General features: G+C 48.5%; 3 protein-coding genes across 3 annotated transcripts; all 3 read right to left on the reverse strand.

The window, feature by feature from the left end:
* Positions 1-1,329: 1,329 nt before the first annotated feature.
* Positions 1,330-7,235, reverse strand: BKA67DRAFT_78399 (uncharacterized protein). The gene is made up of 6 exons (XM_046109432.1): positions 6,531-7,235; positions 4,139-6,466; positions 3,755-3,946; positions 2,987-3,370; positions 2,175-2,410; positions 1,330-1,885 (listed from the first exon to the last, which is right to left on the reverse strand). The coding sequence occupies exons 1-6, from the start codon at positions 7,140-7,142 to the stop codon at positions 1,813-1,815; spliced, it is 3,825 nt and encodes a 1,274-aa protein (XP_045965332.1). The 5' UTR covers positions 7,143-7,235; the 3' UTR covers positions 1,330-1,812.
* A 1,902-nt stretch (positions 7,236-9,137) lies between these two features.
* BKA67DRAFT_531269 (uncharacterized protein) lies at positions 9,138-10,484 on the reverse strand (the record flags this gene model as incomplete). Its single annotated transcript, XM_046099360.1, has 4 exons — positions 9,138-9,155; positions 9,225-9,478; positions 9,642-10,132; positions 10,264-10,484. 4 exons carry the CDS (start codon positions 10,482-10,484, stop codon positions 9,138-9,140), a joined length of 984 nt encoding a protein of 327 aa, XP_045965333.1.
* A 1,285-nt stretch (positions 10,485-11,769) lies between these two features.
* Positions 11,770-14,082, reverse strand: BKA67DRAFT_550471 (carotenoid oxygenase). Its single transcript, XM_046101659.1, has 5 exons — positions 13,719-14,082; positions 13,398-13,665; positions 12,885-13,337; positions 12,719-12,828; positions 11,770-12,663 (listed from the first exon to the last, which is right to left on the reverse strand). Exons 1-5 carry the CDS (start codon positions 13,913-13,915, stop codon positions 11,961-11,963), a joined length of 1,731 nt encoding a protein of 576 aa, XP_045965334.1. The 5' UTR covers positions 13,916-14,082; the 3' UTR covers positions 11,770-11,960.
* Positions 14,083-14,108: the final 26 nt, after the last annotated feature.

Raw genomic sequence — 14,108 nt, forward strand, 5'->3', positions numbered from 1 at the left:
GGTTTAGTTACTCAACTCTTTGAGGCTGCCCGACTTGTTCTTTCTTGATCCAGCCCCTTGCGCAAAACGTTTTATGAGCGAGATATGGCCTCTCACATCCTTTGATCCTTTGCACCCTCGGACCAGCGGGCCAATCCAAGATATCTACCAGGGTGCCAGTCTCGATCTCTACCTCCCGCACAAATATCATTTGTCGCTTAACGGCAATTGAAGCTATGTAAATTGCTACCCCTGCGTGTTTATACTGGCTGATCCACAAGAACCCTTTCGTGCGGATCTTGACTGCGTTCTGTCATCCGCCCACGCGCTCCAATCAGACACAACCTAATCTGCACTGCATTCCAAGTAAACATTGTATACAGAGAAAATCAAAATCGGCTTCCTCTCTTTGTCTCTCTTCTCTTGTTTTTGAGCACGGATGGTCCAGTTTTAGCGCTGACCCTTAAGAACTACTGTTGGCTTACGAGGTACCACAGTCGAGGGATACCTCTCTCATCCAAAAATGGACCGGTAAACATGTACTTACGCTGCTGACAATACTAACTACAGGATAACAGTGCGTCTGGTACTATACCAATGTGCTATACGACCACATGCTAAAGTACGGTAGAACTAATGTACAACCCTAAACACAGGAAGCTGCTTTACAGTTACTATTCCTTTTAATACGCTATGACTGCTGAGCCCTACGGCACATTACCTTAAAACTCATTTTACGCTTCTCGAGGTCCGAGCGATGGTGGTCCAGAAAGGAGACACGATATTGACTTTACTGTAATTCATATTAACGACAAGCATTGGCCATCGCTCTCCAACCCCGCCGGCTAGAGCATCTAGGACGTAGCACCAGATGAAATGGAGAACGAGTCGCTTAGTAACATGGATCTAGGAAATAGTATTGCCTATAGGCTGCTCTCTTGGACATAGCCAATAACATAACGGTCTATTGCATATGGCTCCGGAGGTTGTCCATTTTCATCACAAGAAACGTGTATGATTTTTGACATTTTAATCTCCGATCCAGGTAATGGGTATACATCATCCATGTCTGTGAGCTCCATCCACAGTCTCTTCAGATAGAACCCGTCCTCCAGGGCGAGTGGATGTATAAGTAGGTGTGATAGGCATATCGGGCCTTGAGACGACCTTAGTTTTCATCCTGATCGCGCACCCTGTCTCCATGGTGAGCAGCTTCCACTCTGCGTTATGCACCCGTACCTAGGATATGTAATGCGAGTTATAAATTCTATGCAGCTCACAGGTGAAAATCCCTCCTTAGGCATTACGAGAACGTACTGCTAGCTGATCCTGTCGGCCGCCTATCTCTCCCGTTACTACTAAAAGTCGGCTTTACAAGCCGCGTTATCGTTAGGATGAGCCTCTAGCTCGCCTAGCTCTACTCAATGAATGGACGCGCCAGGTGGTCGTCAAAGGTGCGTATACGCCTATGCTATATCTAGGACAACTCGGGAAGTAGGACTATAGTCTGTTCTCTAATCTCTTCGTTCTTTGCTACGGCGATCACGACATCTTATGTAATCTCGACCTCGTCTCCTCGCTCTTCGAGAAGCAAGGCCATAATCTGTTTTCCACTCCACCTATTCTTTGATATAGCGGTTACGACGTCTTGCGTAATCTTAACCTCGTCTCCTCGCTTTTCGAGAAGTAGGGCCATAATCTCTTTTCCATTCCGCTTATTCTCTGCTACGGCGATTACGACTTCTTGCGTAATCTTAACCATGTCTCCTCGATTTTCGAGAAGTAAGGCCATAATCTCTTTTCCACTCTGCTCATTCTTTGCTATAGCGACCATTACCTCTTGCGTAATCTTAACCTCGTCTCCTCGCTTTTCGAGAAGTAGGGCCATAATCTCTTTTCCATTCCACTCATTCTCTACTATAGCGACCACGACGTCTTGCGTAATCTTGACCTCGTCTCCTCGCTTTTCGAGAAGTAAGGCCATAATCTCTTTTCCATTCCACTCATTCTCTGCTATAGCGACCACGACGTCTTGCGTGATCTTGACCTCGTCTCCTCGCTTTTCGAGAAGTAGGGCCATAATCTCTTTTCCACTTTGCCAATTCTTTGCCATAGCGACCACGACGTCTTGCGTGATCTTAACCTCGTCTCCTCGCTTTTCGAGAAGTAGGGCCATAATCTCTTTGCCATTCCGCTTATTCTTTGCTATAGCGACCACGACGTCTTGCGTAATCTTAACCTCGTCTCCTCGCTTTTCGAGAAGTAAGGCCATAATCTCTTTTCCACTTTGCCAATTCTTTGCTATAGCGACCACGACGTCTTGCGTAATCTTGACCTCGTCTCCTCGCTTTTCGAGAAGTAGGGCCATAATCTCTTTTCCACTCTTCCAATTCTCTGCTATAGCGACCACGACGTCTTGCGTAATCTTGACCTCGTCTCCTCGCTTTTCGAGAAGTAGGGCCATAATCTGTTTTCCACTCTGCTCATTCTCTGCTATAGCGACCACGACGTCTTGCGTGATCTTAACCTCGTCTCCTCGCTTTTCGAGAAGTAAGGCCATAATCTCTTTGCCATTCCGCTTATTCTTTGCTATAGCGACCACGACGTCTTGCGTAATCTTAACCTCGTCTCCTCGCTTTTCGAGAAGTAAGGCCATAATCTCTTTTCCACTTTGCCAATTCTTTGCTATAGCGACCACGACGTCTTGCGTAATCTTGACCTCGTCTCCTCGCTTTTCGAGAAGTAGGGCCATAATCTCTTTTCCACTCTTCCAATTCTCTGCTATAGCGACCACGACGTCTTGCGTAATCTTGACCTCGTCTCCTCGCTTTTCGAGAAGTAGGGCCATAATCTGTTTTCCACTCTGCTCATTCTCTGCTATAGCGACCACGACGTCTTGCGTGATCTTAACCTCGTCTCCTCGCTTTTCGAGAAGTAGGGCCATAATCTCTTTTCCACTCTGCTCATTCTCTGCTATAGCGACCACGACGTCTTGCGTAATCTTAACCTCGTCTCCTCGCTTTTCGAGAAGTAGGGCCATAATCTCTTTTCCACTCTGCTTATTCTCTGCTATAGCGACCACGACGTCTTGCGTGATCTTAACCTCGTCTCCTCGCTTTTCGAGAAGTAAGGCCATAATCTCTTTGCCATTCCGCTTATTCTCTGCTATAGCGACCACGACTTCTTGTGTAATCTTAACCTCGTCTCCTCGCTTTTCGAGAAGTAAGGCCATAATCTCTTTTCCACTCTGCTCATTCTCTGCTATAGCGACTACGACGTCTTGCGTGATCTTAACCTCGTCTCCTCGCTTTTCGAGAAGTAGGGCCATAATCTCTTTTCCATTCTGCTTATTCTCTGCTATAGCGACTACGACTTCTTGCGTGATCTTAACCTCGTCTCCTCGCTTTTCGAGAAGTAGGGCCATAATCTCTTTTCCATTCCACTCATTCTTTGCTATAGCGACCACGACGTCTTGCGTAATCTTAACCTCGTCTCCTCGCTTTTCGAGAAGTAGGGCCATAATCTCTTTTCCACTTTGCCAATTCTTTGCCATAGCGACCACGACGTCTTGCGTGATCTTAACCTCGTCTCCTCGCTTTTCGAGAAGTAAGGCCATAATCTCTTTGCCATTCCGCTTATTCTCTGCTATAGCGACCACGACTTCTTGTGTAATCTTAACCTCGTCTCCTCGCTTTTCGAGAAGTAAGGCCATAATCTCTTTTCCACTCTGCTCATTCTCTGCTATAGCGACTACGACGTCTTGCGTGATCTTAACCTCGTCTCCTCGCTTTTCGAGAAGTAGGGCCATAATCTCTTTTCCATTCTGCTTATTCTCTGCTATAGCGACTACGACTTCTTGCGTGATCTTAACCTCGTCTCCTCGCTTTTCGAGAAGTAGGGCCATAATCTCTTTTCCATTCCACTCATTCTTTGCTATAGCGACCACGACGTCTTGCGTAATCTTAACCTCGTCTCCTCGCTTTTCGAGAAGTAGGGCCATAATCTCTTTTCCACTTTGCCAATTCTTTGCCATAGCGACCACGACGTCTTGCGTGATCTTAACCTCGTCTCCTCGCTTTTCGAGAAGTAGGGCCATAATCTCTTTTCCACTTTGCCAATTCTTTGCTATAGCGACCACGACGTCTTGCGTAATCTTGACCTCGTCTCCTCGCTTTTCGAGAAGTAAGGCCATAATCTCTTTTCCACTCTGCTCATTCTCTGCTATAGCGACCACGACGTCTTGCGTGATCTCGACCTCGTCTCCTCGCTTCTCGAGAAGGACTTGAACCACTTCTCTATGACCATTCTGCACCGCAGCTGCTATTGACGTTCTATAGTGGCCACCTGTCGTCTCAACGCTCGCTCCCTTCCGAAGAAGTGTCTCAACCACGACCGGAAAGCCTGCAGCACATGCTGCCTGTAATGCTGTGCCGAAGTACCCGCAATATGCATCGAGATCGACATTACCCTCATCAATAACAGTACGAACCACTGACCCCAAGCCAAAATAAGCCGCCAGAGCTAAATCCGTCCACTGTGACCAGTCCCACGCTCGAAAATATGAGGAATGGACTTTTGTCCAAGTTTGTGCCCCGTTTACAGTCAATCGAACCAGACTACGGGCATCCCCAAGCGATTCATTTCCATCTTTCTCTCTGTAGTGGAACGGCCAATGCTGGGCAGCGTATGGGAAGAATGGACGACTTTGCTGCTCCGCTGTGTTACCCTGAAGAGGTGCTTCCAGTTCTGGGAGCGAAAGATAACGGGTGCATGCAAGTGACATTGCATTGTGACATTTGGGCAGCTTGAAACGTCCTCCCCATTTCCAGTCGCCGGCTTCTTTTGGAACCTCTAACAAGAATGCTCTGACAGTTTGGTGAATGAAAAACAGCTTCGAGTCGTGAATGTCAACGAGGAGCCCACAATAAGATTTCGCGATGTTTTTAAATGACTCTTTAGGCCACAGATTGATTGCGGAACTCGACGTCGGCTTACTATTCTCGGCAGCCAATGCGAGGGCGTAGTTTGCCTCATCAATGCTCAAGGGTTGCGTTGCAGCAAGCATTAGCTGGAGAAGAATCGAGGTGAATCTAGACTGCTTTACTCGATTGAGAATCTTCTCGTAGGCCTTAGCGTGCTCACTCGGAAGATCATCCAACAGAGTGTCCACATCGGAGGGCCTGCTATAATCACTGCCTTGTTCAATTATGTAGAAGGTCAGACGTAGCCAGAGGTAAGTGCGGTTCTCCATGGCTTTGAGACGCTCAGAGATGCGGCGGAGATCGTAATTTGAAAAATCACGTATCAGTTTTGGTATGGTGAAATCAATAACACGGTTAATATCTTCACTGATGGCCGCTGAATGGTCTTCTCCGTCGATTCGTAGGCACGAAGAGTTCAGGAGATCCCTGACGGAGCGCTCGATTGTATCGTACGGCCGGCTCGTGACAAAGAACTTCAATCTGCATGTGCGACGGGACGCTACTCCTGTACGAGAAAATAAATCCTGTAGCTTGCCGATGATGTCGTTTCTGCTATCTTCTTGACACTCGTCGAGCGCATCGAGGACGCAGACTATCTCACCAGCGTCTGTTGTGCAAGCGCAGTCTAGCAAGATGCTCCATAATTCGGAGAAGTTCGTCGCCAGCCCTTTGCTGTAGTTCTTATGGCGACCTAGAGCGTGACTCGTGAATTTGCCGGTCAAGTCCTTAATGAAGAGCTGGTGGAGGATGGCCGATAGCGCATTGAAGCTGTGCTCACGAGTCTCGTCGCCGTCCTTGAAGAAGAAGTAGCAGATGTTTGAAGTTGCAGCACTTGTGGAAAGCTGCCATTCATCGATTAGAGAGCGTGAGAGGACGGACTTTCCGCACCCTGGACCAGCTGATACCCAGAGGAGGCCCGATTCTACGTTGTCACGCCACGACCGAAAGCTCGCGTTCTCGAGGAACCAAGCGCACGTGTCTGGGACTTTCTTGGGATTGGAGTTCTTGTATGATTCATGATCGGCAGCTAGGTCGGCGAGCAGTTCGCGTTCCCGCTGGTCCTCGAGGTCGTTCCGTCGTTGGTTCCTCTCCTCTTCTAGGACGTTGTAGATCTGCTCGAGTGCCGCGCGAGATTGGTATAGCTGGTGCAACTGCTGGTCGGACGTTCGCTGGGTCTCCTCCCTTCTAGCGATGTCTGTGCACTCTTTGCAGTATTCACTCAGCATATCCACGTGTGCCATTCTCTTTTCCCAGTCGTCATCCCCGGCGACCTTCTGCCACGCACGGGATAGCTGAGCGAGAGATAAATGGCAGATAACGCGGGCCTGATACTCGAAGATGTGGGAATAGAGTTCGACCAAGCCATAATGTACAGCACGGTCGCCGCCTACATCGAGATCCTGGGGAAAGATGTCCTGGAAGGTTTTCCAGTACAACTGGACACGGTGGGTGGCATCGAAGCCTAAGAGCATGGCCTCGTGCATGGCTGTTCCGGTCGCGAGAAGCTGCAGGCTCATCAGCATTGTGTACACGTGGTCCAGGGCCGCGTCGTCATGTATGGTCACACACCGGGAGGAGAATGGAGACGCCGGACCACGCCAGTGCCGCGTATGGCTGGGTACTCAGGGCATCCTTCACAACGCCATTGCACCAGCCAAGGATTTTGACCAGCTTCTCGGCCTGGGCTCTAAATCTAACATCTTTGCCATAGAAGTTGACGTGCCATTGTTTCTGCTCGCGTTGCTTCTGCAATTGCTCCACAATCGACCTGGCCCCATCTGGATGTAAAGTATTGCTCTGACTGATTGTATCGCAGTCCGTAAAGGTGGCCAAATGCGTCTTGTAATCGCGGGCCAGCTCGGGTTCTCTGACGGCGAACTTGCCGTACGCGCTGGCCCAGATGTCGGGGCTAGCGGTATTCTCTGTCTGCGGTTCACGTTCTGGGGATGAGGTCTGAGACAACCGTGCGTTCGGTTCGGTCGGCGTACTCTCGGCAGATGGACGTAGGCTGGAGACGACGGCGTTACTCGGGACGGTCCGCGACTGAGCGGGGGCTAAGCTTTGGGGTTCTCTCGGGCCGCTAGACGATGCGTCTGGCCGGGTCGCTCTTGATCGCCCTTCCTTCTTGCGTTGCTTGAGCTTGCGCTTGATTTTACTTTCGAAGCTTGAGAAGAACGACATTTCACACAAAGTAAAAGATATTGGAGTGGAGGGTTGCAGAAATCAGCAGTTCGTCGAAGAAGCGCCTTCTTATGGGAGGACATGAGGCTGGCGCCTGCTCTGCACCCAATGAGAATTGCATAGCACAGCCTCCGTGCTGCTGAACAGCCAACGCTGCAGCGTATAGACAGCGCCTGATGGCGTAGCCATGAAGCAACCGAGTCCCTGTCTTGCCATAGCTGCTTGTCTTTGGCCCTCCTTCGCGTCGCACCGTCATCGTATAGCACATCAAACGGCACAAGCCGGCTGCAATTTCTTGTCAGCAGATCTGCACCGTCACGGTTCAGCCCTACAGAACCGACGCGAACGCGGGACGCGTCGCGAAAGACCAAGACGGCATGACACCTAATGGAACGATTGGCCCGAAGGAGCCAGCCTATCATAGAATCCTGGGAGACAGCCCCGGATTGTGATTTATTGGTATCACTGCTTAAAATTTACTGCTGCAATACTCCCCGTAGCTCTTGTGTTAATGCACTCCGTAGTCTGACATGTTTTCATGTCCTCGTTTTGGACTAGACTAAGCAAATTATCATGAATGAATATGCATTGTGCAAAATCACCGTCATGTTGTCCAACTAGCGACCCATCAGCACCTAGCCGTAATAAGATTGTGCAGGCTGCCGTACGAGAGCCGTCGCTACCAAGCAAAAGTTCCGTGAGGTCATCTTTGGCTATACTTGATGGTGGAGATGTAGATGGCTATCCCATGCAACCGGGAATTGGAGAGCTGTCTGGCGATCTGCTTAGACTATAACGATCGTCAGACAGCATAACCATAGCACCGGGTCTGCCATGGGTTTACCTGTTGAGGGTGATAATACATAGGGTCGTTAGGAACAACGATTCCGCAACTGTCGGCGTTCATTGCATAAGTGAATCCTTCGTTTGGCAGAAATGTGGACTTTATGAAGATAGTGATTAGCAGTAACCAATCGGTACATGTGGATTAAGTGGCAGGCCTGGCAGGCAGTGCAGGATATTCGGGTTCCTGTATGGGCATTTGTGAGATGCCGAGGAGTGATATTACCATGGAGCGTGTGAACCTCCACCGTTTTCCGAAGCATCGGTTCCGCCATCGCTTGAGCCATGGACTCTTGTAACGACTAATTGGCATGACTGTTCGTATATGAGCAGATAGAGTTTTTACAATTTGGCATTTGTGGTCACTCATCCTCGGCGCATTGCGGGATCTGGCGTGGTGCTAACTGAGTATTAAGTGCTCGACTACATGTGTGCCGTGTGAAATGTCGCTGTCGTCGAAAAAGCGGCCCATTATTCAGCCCCGCTGTCGCGCCATCCGAGCCCTTGCACTCGCTCCCCAAGGCAGACCTTTGTTCAAGCTTTGGGCTCTTGGCCTCCAGAGCGTCATCTTGTCATTAAACTAATACCAGATATGACTGGGGACTTGGAACGTACAACACACTATCCTTCAACATTAATGATTCATCATTTCAAATTTTCGCACCATATGTGCTCCGGGAGAATTGCACAGCACTACTTGTCCCTGTAGAGAAGCGCTAAGTCACCACCGGTTTGTTGTAGTCAATAGACGGAAGACAGTGATACCTGGCCTCAATAACAAAACTTAGTTTTCTTCGTGAAACTGCGGAGATTTTTCATTTATTTATTATTTTCGTTGATTCAATTTGTGTCTTTTTGCACTGTTCACAGGGAAGGGTTTGAATGGTCGAAAGTGTTGTGCTAGGTGACATGGGATATCATGGGTCTTTCAACTATGAATGTACTGTAGTACACAGTAACGCCTATATAATCCTATACAAGCCTGGGGAGGGGGGGGGGGGGGGGGGGGGGGTTTGGCAGGCTGCTCGCATTACCACCATCAACAGTGGGTTGGTTGTAAAAAGAAAGAAAAAAAACTCACATGAATATGCATAACTGTCTAGATACCGTGCAGTTTGTTATGTGGGATTTATTGAATTATATATTGTTGTTTTATGTTACTAGGTAAAGCTATACTACCAAGCAATTATGGTACTATTCTTGTTGTGGTGTGATTGTTGTTGGCTGAAGCTCACTTACGTGGCTATCTGCAAGCAACAGCGCCTCGTCTGTTTTCTCATCCTCCCTGTCTGCCTGCTTTTCGCCTTGTGTACTCGCAACTATTCTGCTTTCCTGAGTGTGAGTTGCTCCTTCCTGGCCAGAAACTTTGATTTGGACGGTTAAGCCAGATGAAGCATGGATTACCCTGAGAAGCGCAGTTACTGCAAGAGACTTCCATTTGATCGCCGTGTTCGGCGATCTTTCTTGCGCAGTCGTCCTCTGCCAAACTTTTCCTGATGATTGTCAGCCTGGCCTTTTTCTTCCCTGAGTCCGGACTATTGTCCTGCTCAAGTTCTCGTTTCACCTTCTCCAACTTCCGGATCTTCTCGCCTGCCCAGTTCAGCACCCATTGCCGAGGAGACCACGCTTGATCGTCCTAATCAGATGCGCTTGAACCAGATGGACTGGGGCCACCTCGAAGGATGGGTAACTGCTCGTCCGCCGGCTCCGGTTGCGAAACCCTTACGGTAGCTGATGTCTGAGCCGTAGCTAAACTTGGTGATGCTGGTACGGGGCGCAACCCGCTGCCTGAGACCTTGGGTCCGCTTTCGAAAGATGAGTCAACTGTCAGACTGCGCGCGGCGCTCTGTGGCTGGGGCTTGCTAGGGGTCTTTGGTGTTGCATGTCCACTACCCGATGCACCAGAATCTGGTGTTATAGCTCGGGGCTTAAGACGTGGCTTGGACCTTTTCTTCCGGGTCTCTTCTGGAAGTGTGGGAAGAGGTTTCCGTTTCGACTTTGGCGATTCTGCATCGACGGGTGAGAGCGCACCCTGAGCAGTGATTGCAAGCTTTGAAATCTTCCGTGTAAGGCTTTCTGTCCGCTGTCTTTTCGGAGAATGTTCCAACTCTTCACTGGAAGAGTTACCCTCTCTAGGGTGTTTGGTGCTTTTAGTAATATTGGCCTCAGAAGCGTGTTTGGAAACTACTCCAACAATCATTGGTTCAAGCGGCATATAGTGTTGCTTCTCCTGACCTTCGTGGTGCCAATCCGGTGAAAAAATTTGTCACGGAAGTACCTCGAGACATCAGGATCCATTCCCTCTGTGATCCTCTCAAGAGCCTCTGATGACTCTGGTCGGTATGACCGATCGCAACCAGTTGAAAACATCCAGAGAGCCCAAGCACCTTCCCATAGCTCTTGTAAGTCATCTGCAGTTCTTGAGTTGGCACACACCGAACTTATAAGGGCATTATCTGTCTTCTCATGATCAACCAGGGTGAAGTTGTTGTCAGCCATGGCGTCGTAAATATACCTTACTCTAGTCTTCTGATATTAGGACAAGGCTAAATGATATTCGAAAGGTGAATTGGAAAAGTTTGGTTTGGTGAGAGGTCTTGATTCCTACTTCTGATATCGAGTTGTTTGGAGCACAAGATGAAGACTTGGATTATATCTTTGTTGTTACTGGGGAAGATTATAGATGGACAGAAAACAACAGTTGCAGTTCTTTTATACATAGCCCGAGAAGTTATCTCCGTCGCAAACTCATAAAACCTACGCTAAATCTCAATGCAGAGTTTCCATTCTAATTGCAGATGGAGAGTTATGCGGCAGAGTACTGTGGCGGAATTTGTGGGTAAACTTGCTCGTGGTTTGGGTCTACTGTTGTCTCCGATGGGCAGTACCGATGTAGGCACTGAACTTTATTAATATCTATTGGGCTACGAACTTGCTAGCCCGGCTCACTAATCTGTATGAGAAAATTCTAGTTACGGAAAAGGGAAAATATTCAGAATCTGGTATTTGGGGAGGCGAAGGCCCCGTGAGCCATCACTAAGATTGATGAAAGGTTGCAAAGTGAGCTACGCACAAGCAGGACTAAGACGTGAGCTTTCTCTTAATACCATCACAAGGAAACCACCGGTATCATGACGGCTTCAGCATATCAATTTCAATGATGCACATGTCAAGTCAGCTAGTTTCTGACTGTATCAACACGTATGTAAAATATGCGTACGTTTTGAGGCCATGTATCGTCTCTATATACCGGACATATGAACGTAGCACGTGTCCGAGTCATCCGAGTAATCTCAACGATGCGATCAAGTCGTCCTTAAACTCAAGTAGTACCAATACCAAGACCTTTATATTGCTGTCTTGACTATCGTTAAAACAAATGCCACCGTGGACGCCAGAAGTGCCGCCTTAGAACTGCCCACTCGAAATGAAGACAACGATTGAAGCACTGATTATTTTAAAGGACAACCCAAAGGTTTGCTAATCAATTACAGGTATTTCTCTCCAAATGTCCCTCTTTTGATCAATCTCAACCCCCACAACAACTGCGGTCGTGGGTTTGTACAGCCGTTTCCCCCCTAACGGGACCGACTATATTGACTTAATAGCATCCATGGATCAGTGAACAATAACAGACCCGCTGACGAAACAGCCAATCACCAATATTTAGATACTTGCAGTTTGCGCTCAAACCTTTCATTGTTTAGTTGTCTGAGGCACATTTGTCGGTTGTCTTATCGAAGCAAATCTAGCACAGTTGAAGATTTTGTCGATCAGGTGAATGCAAGTATCTGGCCAGCGTATTCGGGCAGTTTCTCCGAACAATCGGACCACCAATATTGTTCGCGGCAACCGAGGGGTTTGAAAGACATTTTATTTACTTTTGCATGGGTGAATGTATAAGGAGTCACAAGTTATCTACTACCTGTGCCTACCAGAGTGAGCTTGTGTTTCCTGCACTTGCTAGGTGTTGTTTTAGTTCTCGATAAAGGAGCCATGGGGACCTAGTCCGTAGACTTGCGGCATGTCAGCCCTCGCTACTTCCTTAAACGTCTTACCGTCCAGAGCGACCAATACACTTTGCGTCCCTTGCTTGTTGATGACAATTGTCAGTACAATACCATCGTCTTCATCCACAGCTCCAGGTCTTCCAACAAATACTGGTTCGCACGGGCAACTTTCTCCATTTTCTGGCTGCCATCTGACGAAACTTCCCGTCTCCCAGTCCGATTTCGCAAGACTGCCAAGGAATGCCGCCTGGACAACCTTGAGGCCGTTGCCCAGTCTGCCAATCGGCACCTCAGTGCCAGGGGAAGCGCCGCCATTCCCGGCTGTGAAGTAGACGTAGCGATACCCCGGCTTCATCGAAGCATCCTTTGCGATACGAGGCAATTCTGCTGCAACGCCTGGGATAGCAGATTTCGTCGTGACGCGGCCAGGCCTTTCTAACCCTTGCGTGGACACCCCGGCGAGTTCGTATCGCACCAAGGTGCCATCTTGAAAAGGCGCCGCTGGGTCAACGATGTTGCTGAGGTTATACTCTTTGTACGGGATGGAGCCACCTTCGTAGCTGCAGAGGTCAACGTGGATATTCACTTCCTTAGTTGCCGGATCGACATAGTCGTATGCGTTGACGGAATGGAAGAACATGAATCCATTGCCATTAAAGGTTGAAATACTACATTGCAAGCGTTAGTTGAATCTGGAAAAAATTATGGACAGAATTCACTCACTGCTTTCCTGTCGCCTTCTCAAGGACGAAAAACTGAGTTGGCGAGTGTGGCTCGTACTCGATCATGTGCATGAGCTGCTTGGTAGTGTCGCTGACGTCCATGTGTAGAGGCTAATTAATGAGCACGTTAGCGGCATTATTGAGTATACCATGAAGACATGTCTCACATTTCGGATGAATATGACATATTTGTCTGTCATTGCGAGAGAATGAATGTAGCACGGAGCGCAAGGTAGCGGTGTCTTCCACAATACCTTGGTTGGCTTTGCTCTGATATCCAGGGCGAAGATTGACAATACACCATCTTTACTGATGATATAATTGAACGTCTGGCCACGAGCCCGGTCTTTTGGTGGATGAGCACAAATACCGAAGCCCGCAAGTTCGGGATCGATTTCAGCGTAGGTGAGGAGTCTCTTTGGTGCAAGAGTCTTTGCATCACAGACCTGGAGAGCATTGAAGTCTGTGTGCACAAGTATTTCTTCCGCTTCTGGATTCTCCGACACCGAGCCTCTGGATTTCGGATTGGTGTCCGGTGGGAGATGCATACCTCTCCTTGGGACGACATTGACATTTACCTCGTCCGGAGCCATATGCCCTTGAGGAAGAAACATTGATTGCTGGCAAATTGTCAGGACACGTACTCGGCTTCAGAGTATCCAGGATCGCGATACACTCACCTGTGCACCCAGCAATGCTGAGCAAGGATCTTGCGCATCTTGCAGAGGCGTGTTGGCGTTCAGGCCAAACATGAGCGTCTCGACGTAGCCCTTTTCCTTGGCTCTCTGCACTACTCCTTCAGCAGTATGTCTGCTACTGTAGTAAACATGGCCATATTGCATGCGGAATTTGTGCAAAATGGCAAGACCGTCGAAGAAGTGCTGTAAAACGGCATTTGGCTTTGAACCGTCTTCCGACAACTGAATCGTAAATCTCCCAGCACCAATTCTGCCACGGACATCAGTAATATTCAGTTGATGATTAAAAGAAGTGTGCGATACCTCATGAACGTTCCATTCAACCATGGTGGCCAGATACCCTTTGTAGGACACGTCACCTCGTCGACAGTTTCCGGTGTGTCTCGGAAGTAAGGAGGAACGTACTCCAGGTCATGTTCGTTGAGGAAGTAGTTGTTATAATGCTTCTTTTCATTGCCTGATCTTCCATCAACGGTAATTCCTTCGTTAAGTGACACCATGATGTAGTGGTTATGGAAGCTACTCAGCGTGTATAAGACAATATTTGAAATGATGGGTTATAAGCAGCCGCTGCGGGTTTTTGCAAGAGCGTGGAAATCGACAAGTTCTTATTGAGCACTATGTCGGCAGTTGAGTTGGGCTTGAGACAATTCAGGTGTATTCTCGGCCCCACATGTTGTCCAGTTCCGAAGA

The sequence above is a fragment of the Truncatella angustata genome (assembly GCF_020726525.1).
Source record: "Truncatella angustata strain MPI-SDFR-AT-0073 chromosome Unknown BKA67scaffold_1, whole genome shotgun sequence".
NCBI classification, from domain to species: domain Eukaryota; kingdom Fungi; phylum Ascomycota; class Sordariomycetes; order Amphisphaeriales; family Sporocadaceae; genus Truncatella; species Truncatella angustata.

Coding starts and splice junctions, on each gene's coding strand:
- BKA67DRAFT_78399 (XM_046109432.1), bottom strand. CDS start 7,142: ATGTCGTTCTTCTCAAGCTTCGAAAGTAAAATCAAGCGCAAGCTCAAG. Junction 6,467..6,530: donor GCGTCTCCATTCTCCTCCCG/GTGTGTGACCAT, acceptor ATGAGCCTGCAG/CTTCTCGCGACCGGAACAGC. Junction 1,886..2,174: donor GTCGCTATAGCAAAGAATAA/GCGGAATGGCAA, acceptor GTAGAGAATGAG/TGGAATGGAAAAGAGATTAT.
- BKA67DRAFT_550471 (XM_046101659.1), bottom strand. CDS start 13,915: ATGGTGTCACTTAACGAAGGAATTACCGTTGATGGAAGATCAGGCAAT. Junction 13,338..13,397: donor CAGCATTGCTGGGTGCACAG/GTGAGTGTATCG, acceptor ACAATTTGCCAG/CAATCAATGTTTCTTCCTCA. Junction 12,829..12,884: donor ATGTCATATTCATCCGAAAT/GTGAGACATGTC, acceptor CTCATTAATTAG/CCTCTACACATGGACGTCAG.